This window comes from Heteronotia binoei, chromosome 5, assembly GCF_032191835.1.
Source record: "Heteronotia binoei isolate CCM8104 ecotype False Entrance Well chromosome 5, APGP_CSIRO_Hbin_v1, whole genome shotgun sequence".
NCBI lineage: Eukaryota > Metazoa > Chordata > Lepidosauria > Squamata > Gekkonidae > Heteronotia > Heteronotia binoei.
The window spans coordinates 150,083,087-150,106,127 of record NC_083227.1 but is presented as its reverse complement, the minus strand read 5'-3'; the positions used below and the strand labels follow the sequence as shown (position 1 = coordinate 150,106,127).

Genomic DNA, 23,041 nt, shown 5'->3' with positions numbered 1-23,041 from the left:
ATGTTGGTGGTTTGGCCTAGAAAGTATCATAATTGGGTAAAAATCTTTGGTTCATATACTCACAGTTATAAAGTGCGACTGCTATCATGAAAGCATGGTGTTCTGAAATCATTGTCTCGGGTCAGCTTTCATGCAACAGTCCTCCTTCTGTGATGCTCTGCCTGGCTTTTCAACAGAGATTATGCAACTGACTGTCCAAGATGGTCCCAGAGGGGTTGAATCCAACCCACCACATTTCTCGATTCTTTCTAACATCACCTCATTTTGCACCTGGACCTTGTCCGTCAAGAGCAGGCAGCAAAAGCTCTTTGTGGAGTTGAAGGAAGATAAAAGCCAGGGTGCGTGTGTGCGTGGGGAGGGAATTCCAAAATCTACTTAATGCAAATAGCTGGAAAATCTGAACATGGGCTACTTCACAATACTGCCTGCTCAATCAGCTCTCCACACTATTAACAAAACAACAGCTCCTGAAGTTAAAACTGAAGCTGAAGCTTTTCTGCATTGGGGACGTATTTTAGCTGTCTGCAGAAGGCATCAGCCACCTTCCTACAGGACAGATGCTTCCAATTTGGGCAGCCCAACTATTTATTGACCAGCTTTGCTGTGAAGTTAATCTCATAGTCATCCACTTTTCTATAATAGACTTTCATAAGCATTGTAAAATCACAGGTGCGCATCTTGAAGCAATGTTTTATCTGACACCACCTGAAAGTTGAAAAGTAAAAGGCTAAGGATGTCGACTGCATCGCAGACTTAGAAGGAGAAGGATCTTTTCTCTTCATTAATAATGTAATTGAATTATCTTTCCTTACATAATGCATAACTGTAACCATACTAGTTTCTGATAACTTACAGTGTAGCCCAAGAGCAATAAAAATATTCTGGTACAGCCATTTTGTCAGAAATTGAAGGGTTAAAAAAAATTAAAACCTGCACTGTGAGCAAGAACATTGCTATGTTGTCTGTTAGACACAACTTCCCAAGCTATATTGGCCAAATACCCGCAGGAAGCCTAAATCACAAATTGTACCTCAACATACCATAGTTACCAAGCTGATATAGTTTCCTGGAAGTCTTGCAGCACAACAGAAACTCTGTTGGCTACCAAGAGATCCCCATAACCTATCCTTGATTGTCCAAAGCCAGTTTGGTGTAGTGGTTAAGTGTGCGGACTCTTATCTGGGAGAACTGGGTTTGATTCCCCACTCCTCCACTTGCACCTGCTAGCATGGCCTTGGGTCAGCCATACCTCTGGCAGAGGTTGTCCTTGAAAGGGCAGCTGCTGTGAGAGCCCTCTCCAGCCCCACCCACCTCACAGGGTGTCTGTTGTGGGGGAGGAAGGGAAAGGAGATTGTGAGCCGCTGAGACTCTTCGGAGTGGAGGGCGGGATATAAATCCAATATCTTCATCTACCTCACAGGGTGTCTGTGGTGGGGGAGGAAGGTAAAGGAGATTGTGAGCCGCTCTGAGACTCTTCGGAGTGGAGGGCGGGATATAAATCCAATATCTTCATCTACCTCACAGGGTGTCTGTTGTGGGGGCAGAAGGTAAAGGAGATTGTGAGCCGCTTTGAGACTCTTCGGAGTGGATGGTGGGATATAAATCCAATATCTTCATCTACCTCACAGGGTGTCTGTTGTGGGGGAGGAAGGGAAAGGAGATTGTGAGCCGCTCTGAGACTCTTCGGAGTGGAGGGCGGGATATAAATCCAATATCTTCATCTACCTCACAGGGTGTCTGTTGTGGGGGAGGAAGGTAAAGGAGATTGTGAGCCGCTCTGAGACTCTTCGGAGTGGATGGTGGGATATAAATCCAATATCTTCATCTACCTCACAGGGTGTCTGTTGTGGGGGAGGAAGGGAAAGGAGATTGTGAGCCGCTCTGAGACTCTTCGGAGTGGAGGGTGGGATATAAATCCAATATCTTCTTCTTCTTCAAAGTTTGCACCAATTTTCTTCTCATAAACTATAAAAACCCATACAGGGCATTATTACAAGAGGGAAAAAGGGATCCTTGCTGAATGAGGAGGCACAATGGCTCAGAATGTATGTGCTGTGCTAGAATGATGAGATGCCCAAGCAGCCTGGAGTAAGAGCTAAGGCTGGGTTCCTAATTCTGCCCTGAAGGGAAACCAAGGTCTTTCCCCCTGTGCCCTGCAGGGGAAAAGTTATGGTGCAAACTCTGCACTGAGCTTCTGCTTCAGTACTGTGGATCATAGGCTGAGGCCATAAATCAGCTCAAACCCAAGCATTTTAGCTTCAGACAGCATTTGTTGCACAGTGGAATGCAACACTTATCAAGGTAGGAACAGCTGTCATCTGAGTCATTAGCATTTCTTCTTGCTAGGCTGTGGCTGAGTAGAAAGAGACAGGTTGTCTTGCCCTAGGGATTAGTGAAGGAATAGTCACAGGCCTGTGCTCTGCCATATGATTCTACTACAACACGCCTGATTAAGAAGAGACAGTCAGTGACTGGGGGAAGACATCCCCCTTCACCCTCCATAGAGCATCCATTCCCTAAGCTGCAATGCATAGTTCACATCCTACTGAGACTATAGCAGTTCAGATCACAACCAAAATTCCTTTACCTTTCAAGCTCAGGATCTAAGAAGAGCTTGCCCTTCTTCTTCTTTTTTTAACAGCAAAAAATGGCAAGTATAAAAAGGCTTTTTCATTTCACCAAGATGCCTGTACTGTGGAGTGAAAGACAACTTTCTGGAGAGGAAGAAATGAGAGATCCCACATTGCTACATACTTTGCTGACAAAACCCCTGGGGAGGAATGGAGGAACATATCAACCACATGCTGTTGACAAAGCACAAATAAGAAGGCTCTGGAAGCTTGAATCCTCCATCACCCTCTCTCTCGGCAGTCTTGTCAACCTCCATATGTTGCAGCTCACAGATGTTTAGGTATAACTAGTCAGTCCCAGCCTGGCTTACTCTGATGTTAGATTAAGAGTTCCTCCTCTGTATGTGGAGGCTGAATCAAACTCCATCACAAGATGTGCCAAGCAGCTGTTCAGTACAACAGCTGGAAGTTTCACCTTGTGCCCTACAGAGGAAGAAAATGCAATTTACTCAGAGCTTTTTGCCTTTTCCCTACCCGATACCTTTTCTAGCCTCCATTTCACTGTCATCACTGGCCATGCAATGTCTTGCTTCTAGCTTTGCAAATTCAATTGCCCTTGAAAAAACAGGGGGCACTAAGCGTGAAGGGGTGGACCACATTAGGAAATGAAAAATCAATGCAACAGCATTTATTCACTTCTTCTCTTCCTTTGGTGGTTTCAAAATGCAGCCTCAGCTAACTGTCTGGAAGGTTTAGCAAATCAGACCCCTGGCCTACTTTATTCCTCATACTCCCAAAGGTGTTCCTAGAATGGGAAAATAACACCTTGAAATGCACGAACATTCCATCCAACGTCCCCTTACTTCCCCCTGCTCCATTGGGGCAGGGGACATACTGCTCCCTGATATTTGCAGAAAATGTTTGATGAATATAATCTCAACACAAACACCCCCCCCCCCCCCAACAGATACTTGGAAGTGCCTAGGGAACTACCTGATTTCCTAACAGGCTTCTTGATTATGGCAGAAGAAAAAGGTGCCCAGAATTTAAAACTCGATCAAAGAACTGATTTCTTCAATACCTTTCATGAAGTGGGACAGCCATGTATTTTAATTAGAACCACTGCACAAGCCAACCCCTCCTTTCCTGTTGGAATCAACACAGCACAGGTATGTACAACATGCTGTTTTAACCCATTAGAGCAGCATCTTTATAAAGCTCTTCCCATTCCGCAGCTGTACCTTTGGTCTCTACAAAGACCAAAGTGTTTCCCGATTGACTTGATTTTCCCTGATTTGTTCCTACTGGTTGAAAACATGGAAATATAGACAAAAGAGCCACTCAGTTAACCACTGACCAGCACAATAACCCATAAAGCAGGGACAGTAAGGGTGTGGCAATTTGCTAACAACATTCTTTCTTCTGCCCCTCACCATTCACATCCCAAGGGGTGAAGGTTAAGGGCGGTAGATTTTAATGATATCTTTGATGACCCGTCGGCAGATTGGGCAACAGGCATTGAGCTGTTTCTTCAGCTTAAGACCGCAGGTGTTGCAGAGGCACATGTGTCCACACGTGTAGATCACCACGTCCACCTCGTTGTCAAAGCAAACGGTGCACTCCCCATTCTTACTGCTTGAGGTCTCCGGAGGTGGGAACACGGGAGATACTGGAGGGCTCAGAGGAGAACTTGGAGCAGTCACTGCAAGTAACAGAGAAGACAGACGACTTGGTCAGAATGGTTCCCTTGTAATCTGGCTCGCCCATTTCAGGCTGGAAAAAGACATAAGTTTGTTCCAGGGAGTTAAAGCTGCTTCACATCAGGGATTGATGTGCATAGTGTGCAGCAAGAGTTCCCAGCCTTTTTGAGCCTGCGGATGCATTTGGAATTCTGACAAGGCACAGTGAGTGCAGAAACAAAATGGCTGCCACAGGAGGTACAGCCAGTCACAAAATGATTAACACAGCTGAATTTTGGCAATACAGCGTAAATCCTTGTGCTGCGCTAGCAGCTGCTGCCAAAGCAACATTTTAACAAAATCTATACAGTCAACCAAATCTCCAATAATCAGTCAAAAGCCTTGCTCGCCAAAAGCCCTCCCTGGCCCCATCCACTTGGTGGGTGCCAAAAGAGGTGTTGGCAAGTACCATGGCACCCACAGGCACACTATGTTGGGGACCCACAGTGTACAAAGCTACTCCCAAGCTTGCTTCCAGAAAACAGGTTTGTGTAATGTGACAAAATCTTGGGAAAAAAGTGTTTGACTGAAAGTGACAGTAAGGCAAAAGGAACAAGGGCTGTGCAGTCTCAGCTGATTAACTGTTTAAGAACATTTTGACTGACTCAAAATTAACTATAATTACATCAGACAGTAGATTTTATTTTGATTGCAAATATTTATTCAAAATAGAAGATATATATTGCCACCTCTCCAGGAAAACTGTTCAATGCATCGCATAAAGCAAATAAAAACAAATCAAAGCCACAGTATCTCTAACTTACAAAAATCTGCAGATGGTGAGGGATGTCACAGAAAGAGGCATTAATTGAGAGAAACAGAGAAATGCCTTTGTAAAGCATGCCTACTGAAACTCATGGGCATCTTCTAAAAGTGAAGAAGTATGCTTTCCCTTTAGATCTACTTCCCCCCAGAACAATTTATGTAGATTAGAAATAAATTTTGAAATGTGTTTGATTAATCAACTTTTTTAAAAAAATCAGGTAACAGCCCTAAAAGATCAGAAGAACCAATCCCCCTTGACCACTGATACGGGTATGCTGGGAATTATTAGGCAAAAGTCATTATGGACAAAAGTAGGGTTGGAATTCTAGCAGGAGCTCCTTTGCATATTAGGCCACACATCCCTGATGTAGCCAATCCTCCAAGAGCTTACAAGGCTCTTTTTTGTAAGCTCTTGGAGGACTGGCTACATCAGGGGTGTGTGGCCTAATATGCAAAGTAGCTCCTGCTAGAATTCCACCCCTGGAAGTCATGTGGGATGGCAGCTGTAGTAAGGGATGAAATAAGATGAGACTGGGCAAAAAAGCCAGATGGATCCAACCCAATACATATGCACACCATGAGTAGCAAACCCTTTCTATTCTTTTAAAAAATATTGTGTCCAGCTATAACATTTCACATATCAACTACACCAGTCAACATACACCAACAGTACAATCCTAAGTAAGTCTACTCAGAATCTTCCCCAGGTCAATTTAGCAGGGCTCACTCCAGCGACAACTGTAACATGAACCAATGGTGGTCCTATTATTTTGCCAAGATAGAGAACAGTCATGCCAATTCCAGCCAGGATAGTGAATGCAGATGCAAAAACTATACCCTGCTAGATGTTAGAATGGCATAATAGCCAAAGCTACCTGTTACAGCCACTCATTCAGAATGTTTGGAGCGGTCCTGTGTACATATGTTCTGACTCTGATGATTCTCTATAGTGACTAGAACTAGTCTCCTTTGCACAGGGGATGGGAGAAAGTACAGCAGATCATGTGTCAGAATGCTGTAATTCCTTAATTTTACTTCCCAAGACCAAGGTACCAGCATAAGCACTTTGCTGGAACATGAGATGAGATGACTTGACTATAGGAGCACTGTCAGGGAAGACCCTATGCATGCTGGAAGACCTGGACCTTTATTAATACATGTAGCCCCGCTTGCATCCCTTTAGCCCCCTTTTAAGGAGGAGCAAGAACTGTTCATGAAACCATTGAACACTCATAGTATCTGAATAATATGAACTGTTTATAAAAAGAATAACTGTAAAATGGCTCTTGGAAGTTCTGGTGCATCCCTTCACCACCACCTCCTTTCCCCACAATGTTACCAATAGACCAAGGTGAGGTGATATGAGATGAGGCGGGTACCGTTGCGCATGTATACTAGTATACTATTAAACCATTCTTACTGCTCTGTACTTCGTTGTCTCTTCTGAACATTAGAAAAGATTTATAATCTTCTCTTTTAGGACCTTCTGAATTACAACCTCTCTGAATTAAAGGGATCACGGGAGTCTTAGAAAATGCAGGCTCTCCTCTCACCATGTGAGAGTTATGCTGAGACTCTGCATAGGCTGTGCAAATAGCAACATCTACCTTTAGACAAGGCAAACGTCAACCTGTGAGATCTGGTTTATGTATTACCACAGTTTACTGTATATATTGGGGAAGGACGGTGGCTCAGTGGCAGAGCATCTGCTTGGGAAGCAGAAGGTCCCAGGTTCAATCCCCAGCATCTCCAAAAAAGGGTCCAGGCAAATAGGTGTGAAAAACCTCATCTTGAGACCCTGGAGAGCAGGGGAGGGACGGTGGCTCAGTGGTAGAGCATCTGCTTGGTAAGCAGAAGGTCCCAGGTTCAATCCCTGGCATCTTCAAAAAAGGGTCCAGGCAAATAGGTGTGAAAAACCTCAGCTTGAGACCCTGGAGAGCCGCTGCCAGCCTGAGAAGACAATACTGACTTTGATGGACCAAAGATCTGATTCAGTATAAGGCAGCTTCATATGTTCATATTCCAGTGGCAACGGGCCAGCCAAGATGCCTTACCTAGGGACGACTCAGAAGCAGAGGAGGACCTGTTCACGCTGAAAGCCATGTCTGAATCACTGTCATACTGAGAGCCTCCAGGGGATCCTGAGGGGGAGACAGCTGCAGGGCTGGACTGCGCAGTGCCTGAAAAAGCAATACGGGTTCAATCAGCTTTGAAGGCGAGGCACAAATTTCACAGGCTTAAGTACCGAATTTTAAGTTACTCTGGAACAACAGAATTCAGTTAATTTCTTCAGAAGTTTTTAAGTTCCCAAGTCCATACGGCTGCCTTTTATTTTTTTTGCTGTCAAACTGCAGCCAAATTATGGTTCATTCACGTATTAACCAGAGTTGACCCTGTTTTATCTTCTGAGATTTGACCAGATTAAGTTAGTCTGGGCTGTCCAGATCAGGATTAGTTATTAGTTTGTCAACTGATTTAAAGAAAATGAAGCTTGCTTTCAGTCTAGTTATATATGAATACCCTACATTGTTGTGGCCAGGCACATTCCATTCCCACCTTATTCAGGGTCTCTGACTAGTAATATTGAGCTAGGAGACCCTCCCTTTATTAAGAAGATGATATTGGATTTATATCCCGCCCTCCACTCCGAAGAGCCTCAGAGTGGCTCACAATCTCCTTTCCCTTCCTCCCCCACAACAGACACCCTGTGAGGTAGATGAAGATATTGGATTTATATCCCGCCTTCCACTCTGAAGAGCCTCAGAGCGGCTCACAATCTCTTTTATCTCCCTCCCCCACAACAGACACCCTGTGAGGTAGATGAAGAGATTGGATTTATATCCCGCCCTCCACTCCGAAGAGTCTCCCAGCGGCTCACAATCTCCTTTCCCTTCCTCCCCCACAACAGACACCCTGTGAGGTAGATGAAGATATTGGATTTATATCCTGCCCTCCACTCCGAAGAGTCTCCCAGCGGCTCACAATCTCCTTTCCCTTCCTCCCCCACAACAGACACCCTGTGAGGTAGATGAAGATATTGGATTTATATCCCGCCCTCCACTCCGAAGAGTCTCAGAGCGGCTCACAATCTCCTTTCCCTTCCTCCCCCACAACAGACACCCTGTGAGGTAGATGAAGATATTGGATTTATATCCCGCCCTCCATTCTGAAGAGTCTCAGAGCGGCTCACAATCTCCTTTACCTTCCTCCCCCACAACAGACACCCTGTGAGGTGGGTGGGGCTGGAGAGGGCTCTCACAGCAGCTGCCCTTCCAAGGACAACCTCTGCAAGAGCTATGGCTGACCCAAGGCCATGCCAGCAGGTGCAAGCGAAGGAGCGGGGAATCAAACCCGGTTCTCCCAGATAAGAGTCCGCACACTTAACCACTACACCAAACTGGCTCTCTAGTTAAGTCAGGGGTTGTATTTAGTCAATATTACCATATAGGGAGGAACACATTGCCTAACTCTATTGAATGGGTACTCAACTCTGTTCTGTGAAGCTAGAGAGTCTCATGAAGGACTGCAGCAATGGACTTTACAAAGGCTGATGCTGGTTTCCAAGACATAATGCAACAAGTTATTGTAACACAGCCTACTACCTAGTAGCCAGAAGGGTCCCTTTTTCAAATCAAGCTACCTGAGAAAGACCTATAAACATCTATTTAGCCAGATCGCTAAACAGACCATCCTGTTCAGAGTCTGTTTATCTCTAAATACAGATGTCGAGGACAAAGAACAGGGCATGACTATCGTTTGATAGTTCACTGAAATAGCTGGTTGATTTGTTAGATCGTTGTCAGTCCTACAAAGGAATTCTAATCTTCTTTGCTAAAGATAAAAAATCCTATCCTCAAATGATAGTACACATTGAACAGGCACATAATATCTTTAATGCTCTGATACATAAACTTAAGGAAGTGACCCATCAAATGTAGTATAACCATCAAGAAAGAGACCTTGGCCGTTTTCCCACTGAGCTTACCTCAGAGCAACGTCCCTCTTCAGCGTCTGCGCGGATTTCCCACCAACTGCTCCGAGGAACCAGGAAGTTCCCGACCTTTTGCGTCGCAAATGGAAACCGCTAAAAACCAGTTTACGATAGCGACGCAAAAGCCGCGACTCTACTTGGTTACTCGGAGCAGCCTCGGAGCAGTTGGTGGGAAATCCGCGCAGACGCTGCGCGGTGAAGAGGGACGTCGCTCCGAGGTAAGCTCCGTGGGAAAACGGCCCAAGTGTTGGTCTATAGGAGACCACCTGTGCCTGTGTATCAGTGCTAAAAGTTTAACAGGTACTTTCAGCATTCCTTCACATCCTAACCCCTACTTGAAACAGTTCTGCTGTGTTGTGGTCCTCTTGTCAGATGTGGACGGGCCTCTGTCTTTTTGGCCTACATTAGCATGGACCAGAACAAACCTCCCCTCAGCCTCAATTGAATAAGGAGACTGCATGAGAAATGAGGCAGAATCAATTTGCTCTGCTCAGCTAACAAAGAGGAAATCATGACCCAGCAACGTCAGTGTGAGCCATTGCACGTGCCAGTGTGGCCTTAAAGCGCTCACAAGATGCCTGATTCAGATGGCCCAGGCTAGCCTGATCTAGTCAGATCTCAGAAGCTAAGCAGGGTAGGCCCTGGCTAGTATTTGGTGCAGAGGCAGGCAATGGCAAATCTCCTTTGAATGTCTCTTGCCTTGAAAACCCCATAAAGTTGCCGTAAGTCACCTGCGACTTGTCAGCAAACAAAGAGATGTCTTTGAAGAGCATTCAGCGTTTAACCTGAATTGCTTTGTTTTAGTCAAATTATTTCCAAGATGCACTTACCTAATATTTTGAGCTGATTGATTACGCCATGAATTGTGAAAAATATCCACAGAGACTGCGAGGTGTCCACGAACATCAGCATCCCACGATTTATCCCATTTATTCCGTGGTGCACTTCTCCATTTGGCAAAACTACAAAGTTGAGGACATCACCGTTGCTGAGGACTGGGAATCCTCGATAAACCACCCAATACTCCTTGCGATCCAGAAGAAAGTCTGGATCTGCTGGGAGCTCATTTGTCCGTAATGTACCTGGATCACAAGAAGTGATGCCAAACGTAAGCGCTCCGTAATAGGGCAGCCCCAGGTGTCCCACTTCCACAAAGAGGTTCTCACCAATGTGCAAAGGTCGGTCAGAAAAAACCAAAGTTCTATTGCTCTCTTGCCAGTTGGTGCAGGCAGACATCCGGTCCTGAGAAAAGTTAACATCAGGCCCCCGGGTTGGGTGGAAACGCAAATCGGTATCCAGAAAGGCAGGCACCACTTGGGCAAGCTGCCGTCTGCTTGGGCAGCAAGGAATGGTGTGGTTATCTGTCGGCAGCCCGGGCACACGGCTCAAATTCAGATTGGCAATTTTGGCCACCACTTGATTGTTCTCTAGTTCGTTGTTGTTGAAGTTGGCTGAATCATGGCTGCTCTGAGGAAGGCAAGTGCTGAGTCGTGCATTGCTGAGGCGCGTGGAAGTCATTGTCTCTGCAAACATGCTGTCTGTGAGGCAAGGACAAAGACAAGCGGTATTAGAGGCAGGCTGGAAACAGTGGTCAATCCAGGCTAGGAAGTTGTTTTTCCTACTACTTCTTCACCATACCTTAAATCTAATATTTAGTGGGTCTTTTTTGTTTGTTTTTTTTTCATTTCTTTTAAAATCAGTAATGTTACATAAGAGAAACTTATCTGAAAGTACAAAATTACCAGGCAGTCAAGACAAGAATTGATCCGTTAAACAAGGGGAGTGCATTAGCTTCTATGTATTCTTGTCGAAAAGCCCCACAAAGCAAATTTGCTATCAAATGAGTCCAGCATCTAGAAATCGTAATCACACTTTCAATGATATATACAGGACCTCCCTTTCTTTGCAGCCCCCCTTCCGTACACACAGGAAAGGAGCTCCACCAATAGAAACCTGTTTCTGACTACTAATCCGCCTCACTGAAGCGTGGGTAGATTTTGCAAGCAACCTATTACAGAGAAAAAGTATTCCTTCCCATGTCCCAGCTCCCTTAGTCCCTGCCAATTTAATTCACGTAAGAGAAACTGGATACAGAATCCATTTAATCACTTTATAGACCATTAATAATAAATTGTGTAACAGGCATACTAAAATAGCAGTTGTGACCTCTGAAAAATGTTTCAAAGCACACTAGACTCTTTGTTATTGACAGGCAATGTGAGCAAGCCACAAACTCTCTCCCAGAACTATGTCCCATCTAATAGCATCAGATGTCAAAAAACCTGACATTTCTAGCCCAAGAGCATAAAAACTAGCAGTAGATGGCATTCATTCTGAATTGCTCCGCTGTATTCTTGTGGAGAACTGCTAACAAGAAATATAGATTACTGCACTCAAAATCTTGAACTAGAACATTCGATTTATCAGATTTTAATTTTTAACAAGATTCTTTCTCCAAAGCAATTCTGAACAATGACAATCACTATACAACAATCAAGCAAAAGCACAGCTTACAATGTTGCTCAATCCTATAAGCTTTCTCAGCAGAGAAACGTCTGGGAACCAACTTTGTTTAAACAATGGATCACTGGAATTTGTTTAACTGTTGCTTCCAAAACAGGACATCTGATGAAGAACAGACCTGCTACACAGGGAGAGTTGCTAACTCTTAGTTCACTACATGTAGAATGGCAATACTGTGTGGTTTACGTTCCTTGCATGCAGGAGCTTGGTTTTTCTGCTTATATAGTAAAGCACTATTTGCCTAATAATAATATTTGGTGTGCTTCAGAACTAATATGTTTTAATGTCCTTCCTTCCATTTGCTGTTTCCACTAGCAGTTTAATAAACCACACATCATGGAAACGATGCCCCTCCGTGCAGAAGAATAAGGCAGGATCTGATAGGCCAAATAGTTCTCATCATTTTCTGAACAGGCTTAGCACTGAATATTTGCCTTTTAAAACAAATTGAGTGCCACACCCCCAGAATCACCCTCTGCAATTCAGGAGGAACAACAAATGGTTGTTCAAAAGATCTCAGCTTCTGGACCTTTTGTGAAAAACTCTGGTGAGTTGCCAAGGACTTTCGGTAGGATCAAGTGAAAAGGTCACTGTGTGCATTCAACTATAACAACGGACCATGAACTTGGGAGACTTCAAGCTCATACACTCCCTTTCCCCTTCCTCCAGGTATACAACTGAGAGAATGAAGACTTCCACATTCCCAACAAACTAGAGTTTGCTGTGATAACTGGATCAGACAAAGTGACTTTTGCCTACGCATCAGGATTCCAAACTAGCATTAAATCGTAATTTGGAATAATGTCTTGTCAAATAAGAGAACATTCAGTTGTACAACACCTGCTTTGCACGCAGAAGGTCCTTGGTTCTCCCATTAAAAAAAAATCAAATACTTTTTTCTACCTGTGGAGAGCCACAGGCATTCAGTGTATGTGTAGAGAGGGACAGGTGGCCTGACTCAGTATAAAGTGGCTTCAAATATGCGTATGTAACCACAGTTTGTGGTTTCATCTGATATGGATGTCACAACAAACTGGGTCGTTGTGAACCAGGACATCTTCAATCCAAGTCATAAGAACATAAGAACATAAGAGAAGCCATGTTAGATCAGGCCAATGGCCCATCCAGTCCAACATTCTGTGTCACACAGCGACCAAATATATATATATATATATACACACACACACACACACACACACACACACTGTGGCTAATAGCAACTGATGGACCTCTGCTCCATATTTTTATCTAACCTCCTCTTGAAGGTGGCTATGCTTGTGGCCGCCACCACCTCCTGTGGCAGTGAATTCCACATGTTAATCACCCTTTGGGTGAAGAAGTACTTCCTTTTATCGTTTTAACCTTTCTGCTCAGCAATTTCATCGAATGCCCACGAGTTCTTGTATTGTGAGAAAGGGAGAAAAGTATTTCTTTCTCTACTTTCTCCATCCCATGCATTATCTTGTAAACCTCTATCATGTCACCCCGCAGTCGACGTTACTCCAAGCTAAAGAGCCCTAAGCGTTTCAACCTTTCTTCATAGGGAAAGTGTTCCAGCCCTTTAATCGTTCTATTTGCCCTTTTCTGGACTTTCTCCAATGCTATAATATCCTTTTTGAGGTGCGGCGACCAGAACTGCACACAGTACTCTAAATGAGACCGCACCATTGATTTATACAGGGGCATTATGATACTGGCTGATTTGTTTTCAATTCCCTTCCTCATAATTCCCAGCATGGCGTTGGCCTTTTTTATTGCAAACGCACACTGTCTTGACATTTTCAGTGAATTATCTACCACAACCCCAAGATCTTTCTCATGGTCAGTCTCTGCCAGTTCACACCCCATCAACTTGTATTTGTAGCTGGGATTCTTGGCCCCAATGTGCATTACTTTGCACTTGGCCACATTGAACCGCATCTGCCACGTTGACGCCCACTCACCCAGCCTCAACAGATCCCTTTGGAGTTCCTCACAATCCTCTCTGGTTCTCACCACCCTGAACAATTTTGTGTCATCTGCAAACTTGGCCACTTCACTGCTCACTCTCAACTCTAAATCTCAACTCTAAATCTAAGTCATGCATAAAGGAAGCAGAGAGGTAGAACATGTGAACTCAAAGATATCTGTAGTGACACACCATGATTGTCATTTAATAAGTAACAGTTCAGGGCTCAGCAAGGCATCAACACATCTGCAAAGTGCAAGGTAAATTTCAGCAACTCTTTCCTTTTTCTAGGCACTCTACACAAGGTTCACAGCTAGTAGTATGCTAACTGTCTATGTAGTCTTTAGTCCAAAAAAGTGCCGCATGAAAGAAAAGGAGAAAGGAAACAGCAACAGTCTGCTTTCTTCTCAACATCTCCCGTATATCATTAAAAAAAAAAAGAATCTCCAATTTTATGCATGCTAACATAAAAAAAGGCCCTCTGCAAAGTAATTTGAACAAAGTCACATTAATGTATTTACTGATTTAAGCTCAATTGCCTTTTGCAATCAGGCCCACTGGAGTGCCAGAGCAGATACATGCGATACATCTAACGCAAAAAAAAGAGAAGAAAAGTGGGGTGGTTATGGTGGCTTTACGTAGATAACCTCACAGTAGCCCAAGGGAATATGTTTGGTGCATGTTCTGGGAACGGTTGAGGCAGCAAGTTACATCACAGTAGCAAGTGCTTTGTAAACATACTAATGGATTTGTCTGTAAGGGAAAAAATAATTGAGCTGTACTTTTAGGTAGGGTGGCTGAAGCAAAGTTATCGCCCTCGCAGGACAAAGTGATAAAATCAAGAGTAGCAAATCACTTGTCTAAACAGGAGAATTTTAAATAAGAGGGAAAAGCCCCAATGCTTTGGAAAAGTTTCAAAGCTCTTGGAAAGAGAATTACAACACTGCTGTCCCCACTGGAGTCCTCTGATAAGCAGAGAAGCTGGTGTTTCTCTTGTGTCTAGGTGCTGCGCTTTCTAAAAAACCCCGATAGGGCAGGAATGTAATGTGAGAGGCTCTAAGTGGCCCTTCTAGGAGATAGTAGATCTAAAGCCTGTGCTTGGGAGGGAGAAAAGGAACACGCCTGTAGGATGAGTCACAGCGGTGCTCTGGACCAGGACACACACAGACACAGCTGGCAACTGATGGAGCCAATGCATAAGTGGACAGAGGCCCAATTTCACTGGCTTGGCCTCCTCCGTCACGGGCATAAACAGCACCAGAAATGAAGTCCTATTTCACAGTTGAGACACCAGCACAATAACCCTGTTTGGCGAAGGAAATACATGCAGCAGAAAAACATTGTAGCACAACACATTGCAGGACACCTCTGGGACCATTTTTTTATTTTATAAGTCTTGTGGTTCTTTGTGGCATGCGGTGTTTGCGATAGACTCTTCAGGTATGCCGCTGCAATATGCTGATATAGGCTGATCTTGGGCTAGTCTTGTATTCTCAGACCAGTGTTCTTCAGTCTTATGAGGATGAAATGAAACATGGGGAAGGCTGCCTTGGGTCCTTATTATGGATAAAGTGCAATGGTGTGCAAAATACTCCATTCTATGCTTTCTCTATACTTCTGTCCACGGAAGAATCTTTTGACAGGCCGCTTGGGAACATTTCTCTTTGTTCCACTGGGGCCCCCAGATCTTCAGGTCACTTGTGAGAAAAGTGTCTAGCACTGCAACACATAGCTCACTTAATAATTTTTTTTTTTTGTTAGAACGTCCTTCCAAGCTGTATAAACTGTAGGTGCCCTACAGTACAAAATAACTTTAAAAATCCAATCACAGGGACAAGTTCAATTGAAGGGGAGGGACGGTGGCTCAGTGGTAGAGCATCTGCTTGGTAAGCAGAAGGTCCCAGGTTCAATCCCCGGCATCTCCAAAAAAGGTCCAGGAAAGTAGGCGTGAAAATCCTCAGCTTGAGACCCTGGAGAGCCGCTGCCAGTCTGAGTAGACAATACTGACTTTCATGGACCGAGGGTCTGATTCAGTATAAGGCAGCTTCATATGTAGGAGGGACGGTGGCTCAGTGGTAGAGCAACTGCTTGGGAAGCAGAAGGTCCCAGGTTCAATCCCTGGCATCTCCAAAAAAGGGTCCAGGCAAATAGGTGTGAAAAACCTCAGCTTGAGACCCTGGAGAGCCGCTGCCAGTCTGAGTAGACAATACTGACTTTGATGGACCAAGGGTCTGATTCAGTATAAGGCAGCTTCATATGTTCATATATGAAGGTAACAGCAAAGCGATGATAGATTATATTTTGTTACTTTATCACAAAGACCAAACATTCCATTTACTTTTTCTCTCAGTGTGTAATTTGACAAGGAACTGCATATACAAGGCTTAAAAAATAGATCTTACCAAGTATTTGCACTTCATGGGTGATTCCATAGACATCTATGAGTGCCCAGAGAGGCCCAGAGACTTTGACGCCACAATGGAAAAGTATTGGCTCCTCATCATTAATGCTATAGAAAACTCTCCCATGGCGATCAACCCAGAAAGCCAGGATGTTATCCCTTTGTGCAAACCTCTCTGGCAGAGCTTTGGCCCAGTAGCCTGGCCGTGTTACCAGATCTGGGCAAGCATACTTTGGTATATCATCTGCACTCATCTGCGATGGATCATGAGTGGTGAAGCCAAAGCGCAGTGCTCCACTCCACCCATGGTGCACAGACATCAGCTTGAGCCGCACTTTCTCATACAGATGGATGGGACGGTTAGTGAAAGTGATGCCATTGCAAAAGCTGTTCCTCCGGTTGGCCTTGCGGGAATGGGCATCCAGACGTATGTTTTTTCCTTTGGCCTGGAAGTGGAATCGTGGAGGCTCAGTAATGGTGAGGACAGACCGCCTCTCATGGCTACCGTTAGGCAGTGTGTAATAAGGCCTGTGGGATACCGAGCGAGCCTGTTGATTGGTGTCTGCAAAAAAGAAAGAAAAGGTATCATTAGGAACTTCTCTCCTACAGTACCACTCATAGTTAGAATGTGACACACACACCCGCTTCTCTCTTTACTACACAGCATCATAAACTGAGATGTATAGACTCTGGAGTACTAGGCAAATTTGGAATCAAAGTTCAGATAGTGCCTATTCTTATTATTCCAAAAGGCTTCTCAGAAATACTCGTTCTTTAACAGGGTTGCCAGCCCCCTCAATGGGGGTTCTGCTCACCAGGTTCCAAGGTCCTGCCACCAATCTGCTGGCCAGCAGAGGGACATCAGAAGAAAGAGGAAGGCCCAGGCTATGTAGCTGGCATCGCACAGGAAGTGATGTCACCACACCAGTGACGTCCAGGCAACACACTGGTATTTGGATAAAAACGCTTATGGTAGAAGCCATTTTTACCACAGAGTTTTTGCCCAAATACCAGACCATTGCAGTGACAACAGTGTGATGACATCACTTCCTGTGCAATGCTGGCAATGTGGCTTGGGTCTTCCTCTTTCTCCTCGTAAGGGTCAGGAGTCATATATCTAAGCACAGTATCTGTATTCCTCCTGCCATGAACTCTGTGTTGTTACCATTGCTATACTTTTGCGCTTGCTTAGCTTTCCCCCTTCCCTTTCATTGCACACTTCTTATCTATGGAACTTATTATTCAAGCCGCCTCTGCCAGCCTCCAAGGTCAGATGCTGAAGAAGCAAAGATTATGCACCTGGACTTCCAAGATTTTCGGTGGGAGGGGGGCCCGCCAAAAATATTCCCGTGCTTTGCATCCCCACATTTGCTTGAAAATTAATGGTTGGGGCGAGAGGTTAAAAGAGAGCCACTAGGCTAAGATGTTAGTCTTAGCAAAGATGGTGTCCTGCCTTAAGATGTCTATGAAATAAACTGCTGAATTATCAGACTGTGTGACTCCTTGACTCGAGGTCCTGACAGGAAGTCCCACCCCATCCCTCACCAGTTCTAGGAAACCTTATTCTTAAACTGGAGAGAGGAACCTTCTGGTGGAGCCACAAGCAGTAAAGAATCTTGTGGCTCTTTAAAGACCAGCCCATGGTATAAGATTTTCCAGGCTAGTGTCCACTTTATTAGATTTGTATGCAGTCAGTAACAAAGGATGGCAAGCTCAAGAGTGTGGGCTACTTGCTGCTTCCCTAGTACTTTGGTTTCCAGGCACTGCCCTAGAGATATGCTTAGCAGTGCAGAGGAAGCTATGTTTTTGGGTCATCAGTGCCATCCATTGCGATTGCAATAAAAAAAGGCCAACGCCATGCTGGGAATTATTAGGAAGGGAATTGAAAACAAATCAGCCAGTGGGCATCCAACTCGTGGGCATTCGATGAAATTGCTGAGCAGTCGGGTTAGAACGAATAAAAGGAGGTACTTCTTCACCCAAAGGGTGATTAACATGTGGAATTCACTACCACAGGAGGTGGTGGCGGCTACAAGCATAGCCAGCTTCAAGAGAGGGTTAGATAAAAACATGGAGCAGAGGTCCATCAATGTGTATGTGTATGTGTGTGTGTGTATATATATATATATATATATATATATATATATATATATATATATATATATATATATATAAATTTTGGCCACTGTGTGACACAGAGTGTTGGATTGGATGGGCCATTGGCCTGATCCAACATGGCTTCTCTTATGTTCTTATGTGACACAGAGTGTTGGACTGGATGGGCCACTGGCCTGATCCAACATGGCTTCTCTTATGTTCTTATGTGACACAGAGTGTTGGACCAGATGGGCCACTGGCCTGATCCAACAGGGCTTCTCTTATGTTCTTATGTGACACAGAATGTTGGACTGGATGGACCATTGGCCTGATCCAACATGGCTTCTCTTATGTGACACAGAGTGTTGGACTGGATAGGCCATTGGCCTGATCCAACATGGCTTCTCTTATGTTCTTATGTGACACAGAGTGTTGGACTGGATGGGCCATTGGCCTGATCCAACATGGCTTCTCTTATGTTCTTATGTGACACAGAGTGTTGGACTGGATGGGCCACTGGCCTGATCCAACATGGCTTCTCTTATGTTCTTATGTGACACAGAGTGTTGGACCAGATGGGCCACTGGCCTGATCCAACAGGGCTTCTCTTATGTTCTTATGTGACACAGAATGTTGGACTGGATGGGCCATTGGCCTGATCCAACATAGCTTCTCTTATGTTCTTATGTGACACAGAGTGTTGGACTGGATGGGCCATTAGCCTGATCCAACACGGCTTCTCTTATGTTCTTATCCACCACATACATTCAGCAGCAATACAATGCTTCAAGGCAACTATGTTTCCAAGGTCAATATTTTAACTGCCCATCTCCTCCTCCAGGATAACGTTTCCATTATCTTAAAAAAGGGGAAATGAGGCCTGAAGCTAACAACTTTTCTGAGTTGAACCAGCACATCAGTCAAATCAACTAAGCATTATTGTATGGCTTTCGTAAGTCACCTAATTCTGTGCTATGAATCACACCTGATTCTGCACACATGCCTCACAGCTTTGATACTGGCAGATGCTTCAAACCCTGAGACAATGATGGTAAATTATCTGAGAATTCAAGATGAGCAACTTGATATCTGTTTTTGTGTTTTAGCACAACTGGCATGTTTTTTCCCCTTTATTATCTTTCAGTGTAAAGATATGGGGCCAGTGCTGAACCATAAAATTAAAAGAAATGGAAAGAGGGGGAGACAGAAAGCTGAAAAACAATGATTTACAAAATTCTGAAGCAATATACAGAATGTCACAGGAGGAAATTGGCTGCTGTGAAACTGTTTTGATAGGTTTAATCTATGACTTCCCTTTATGGCAGGAATAGTGTAATGGGAAATATTCAGTAATTATTTCCTTTGTTCTTAATGAAAAATACACAAAACACATGAACTTCAGTAAAGCAAATTTAATACTTTTATCCATTATAGTCACATACCACAAAAAAAAAACCATAACCAAACGTCAGACCACTTTATAGACACTGCCCACGAGAAGTAGCCACATACTAGAAGTTTCATATATCTGAGACACATGCTTACTCGGACATTTTTCCACATATCTGACCAATCCCTCCTTTCAGTTTGGCAGGAGCAAGGTATAAAAAGGGATAAGAAGACGCTTATGAAAAACTAAGGTCAGCTAGTATGGTTTAGCGGATGAAATTCTACAATTATATGTGGGAGACAAGGACTCTTTCAGGTATAAGTTCACTGAGAACTATGTGTTCAGAGCTATCACTTGATATAGACTTTCCTGGAGTATACTATTTCAAACTGCAAATGGGGATCCACACAATCAAAAGCATTCTCATCCCATGTCAAAAACAGTAATAAAAAACTCACAATAGGAGTTAGTTGAACACAGAGCCACACTTAGAATAACTATCCCATTAGAAAACCCGTTTTTCTGAGGAAAAAATTTCCCTGCTCCTTGACATAAGACCCCTTGCCCCGCTGGTACAGAGATGACACTAAGCATTATTTGCTGTTGGGTGACCAATCAGCTTTGGTCCTGTCATTTCTGGCTGAGGGCCTAGAAGCCTTGGTGGGCTGGCTAAAACAGAGCAGGTTGAAACTGAACCCTTCAAAGAGGGAGGTTCTGTGGCTGGGAGGACCAGGGCTGGAGTTAAGAGCGCAGACTGCCTGTTCTTGACGGGGTGCTATTAACACCAGTGCCAACCATCAAAAGCCTGAGAGCGACCTCGGATGCCTCTCTCTCAATGGAGGCCCAAGTCACACATACTGCAAAAAGCTTGAGACCCTGGAGAGCCGCTGCCAGTCTGAGTAGACAATACTGACTTTGATGGACCGAGGGTCTGATTCAGTATAAGGCAGCTTCATATGTTCATATGGCATTCTTTCATCTACGCCAAGCTAGGCAACTGGCTCCCCCTCCTGCCTCACTCAGACCAAGCCACAGTAATCCATGTGACGGTCACCTCCAGCTTAGGCTACTGTAACTCGCTCTACACTGGCCTACCCTAGACGTTGACCTGGAAACTTCAATGGGTCCAGAATGTGGTGGCCCATGACAGACAGCCACCCTGATCCCATCAGGGGAGGGTGGGATATAAATCTGATAAATAAAATAAAATATTCTACCTGTGCTGCACCAGCTACACTGGCTTCTGGTTGAGTACTGCGTCAGATTCAAGGTTCTAGTTATGACCCTTAAGGCCTTGAGCTGTCTGGGACCAACGTATCTTTGGGATCACCTTCTCCACTATGTCCCTGGAAGAGCATTTTGCTTTACAGGTCACAATCTTCTGGTGATCCCTGGCCCTAAAGAGGTCCCGTTGTCCTCAACGAGGGCTAACTTGGTGGAACATTTGCTCAGAAGATACCAGGGCCCTGTGGGATCTTTTACAGTTTTGTAGGGCTTGTAAAGCAGAGTTGTTTCACCAGGCTTTTGCTTGAGGACGACAGTTGCCGGGCTGGTATTCCCTTCCCCACACCCCCAAGGGGGGGGGTCCCCTGTCCTGATACGTACTCTAGAAAGCAGATTGTTGCAAGTTATAACATATGTCGTTGGTTTGAAATTTGTTTTTAAGTTAACCGATTTTATTGATGAGTATTTGTATTTTACTGTTGTACATCGCCTGTACTTCCATGTTGTACTTCAACGCTGGCCTGGATGAAGCACAAATTGGAAGTAAGATTGCCGGGAAAAACATCAACAACCTCAGATATGCAGATGACACCACTCTAATGGCAGAAAGTGAGGAGGACCTAAAGAACCTCTTGTTGAGGGTGAAAGAGGAGAGCACAAAAGTAGGCTTGAAACTCAACATCAAAAAAACTAAGATCATGGCATCCGGCCCCATTACACCTTGGCAAATAGAAGGGGAAGACATGGAAGTGGTGACAGACTTCACATTTCTGGGGTCCAAGATCACTGCAGATGGTGACTGTAGCCATGAAATTAAAAGACGTTTGCTCCTTGGGAGGACAGCTATGGTGAACCTGGGCAGTATAATAAAAAGTAGAGACATCACCCTGCCAACAAAAGTCTGTATAGTCAAAGCAATGGTACTCCCAGTAGTAATGTATGGCTGTGAGAGCTGGACCATAAGGAAGGCCGAGCACAGGAGAATAGATGCTTTTGAGATGTGGTGCTGGAGAAGAATCTTGAGAGTCCCTTGGACTGCAAAAAGATCAAATCAGTCAGTCCGAATGGAAATCAATCCAGACTGTTCCCTGGAAAGTCAGGTGCTGAAGCTGAAATACTTTGGCCAGCAAATGAGAAGGGAGCACTCACTGGAAAAGACCCTGATGCTGGGAAAGACAGAAGGCAAAAGAAGAAGGGGACGGCAAAAGATGAGATGGCTGGACAGCGTTACTGATGTAACAAACACGAATTTGAGCAGGTTTTGGAGGATGGTGGAAGACAGGAGGGCCTGGCGTGACTTTGTCCATGAGGTCGCAAAGAGTCAGACTTGACTGTGCAACTTAACAACAACAACACATCACCTAGAGCCTGGTGTTGGCCGGGATGAGGCAAAATAACAATAACAATAACAACAACAACAATCTCAATCTTAACATGTTCCAGACACTGCTCAGCACCCAGGAACGACCTTTTTTGCTTGTGCACAAGTACATCTCCCAACATCCCCAGCAAGGGATCAATTCTCAGATCCAAAGTCTCATACTTTTCAAGGGATGAACCTGCTTCTCTGGGCCTTTCTGTAAAAGCAGCCTAAATTTGCAATCCAAGGCATATGTACCTGGTAGATGTCAAATTAAACACAGTGTGTCTTATTCCACAGCAAACATGCATAGGAGATGGTCACACAACAGCCAACTCTTTCTGCTTTGGTGTCTCACATTTGTATTTTACCTTCCTTTGGGAGTACCCAAACAGTTTGGCCTGCTCTGAAGACTTGAACAGCAAATTGCCTCATAGAATTTGGCTGAAGACGCTTTTAACGTTTGAGGTAAGCATTACCACCTGCTAATATCTACAGACAAAACTGCCTGTGCAAAGAACAGGAATAAGGGCTTGTTAAAAAAAAATGGCAAATCTGTCTCCTCCTAACAGTGCAATTTAAGCAGAGTTACACTCTGCCAAATCTATTGAAGTTAATGGTCTTAGATCAGTATAACTCTGCTTAGGACTGCACTGTAAATCTCCAGCAAAAGCTGTGTTTCTCAGGAGGTTACGTAAGTGTGTTTGTAATGTAAACATCTTGCCAAAGAATGTCGGATTGTTTTAAAGCATTCCCCCACCCACAAATACTGAATCAAGATCTACAAATTAAAACAGCAAGTGTTTGAGTCTCTCAAGAGCAGCAAGGCCCTCTCTGCCCTTCTCTGTGCAGAAGGATTCTGTTAAAAAAAAAAACCTGCTAAGAGTTCATGGCAACTTTCTGTAGGTGAAAATATACTGCATCTGGCACAGCATCTTGGGAATTTCACCCTCTTTAATATTAACACCTAGATCTGGCATTTACGAAAAGGTGAAAAACACATGCCCTTTAAGGATTTTTTAAGCATCAGTTC

General features: G+C 44.3%; 1 protein-coding gene across 1 annotated transcript in view; it reads right to left on the bottom strand.

Moving 5' to 3' along the window:
- Window positions 1–3,664: 3,664 nt before the first annotated feature.
- The window catches only part of NEURL1B (neuralized E3 ubiquitin protein ligase 1B), a 78,071-nt gene continuing 58,694 nt past the window's right edge, over window positions 3,665–23,041 (bottom strand). Inside the window, exons 2-5 of the mRNA XM_060240584.1 lie at window positions 15,939–16,499; window positions 9,896–10,603; window positions 7,129–7,254; window positions 3,665–4,272 (exon numbers count right to left, since the gene is read on the bottom strand). Of these exons, the coding sequence (XP_060096567.1) occupies window positions 4,028–4,272; window positions 7,129–7,254; window positions 9,896–10,603; window positions 15,939–16,499 (1,640 nt within the window). The 3' untranslated portion in view covers window positions 3,665–4,027. The remainder of the gene's footprint in view (window positions 4,273–7,128; window positions 7,255–9,895; window positions 10,604–15,938; window positions 16,500–23,041) is intronic.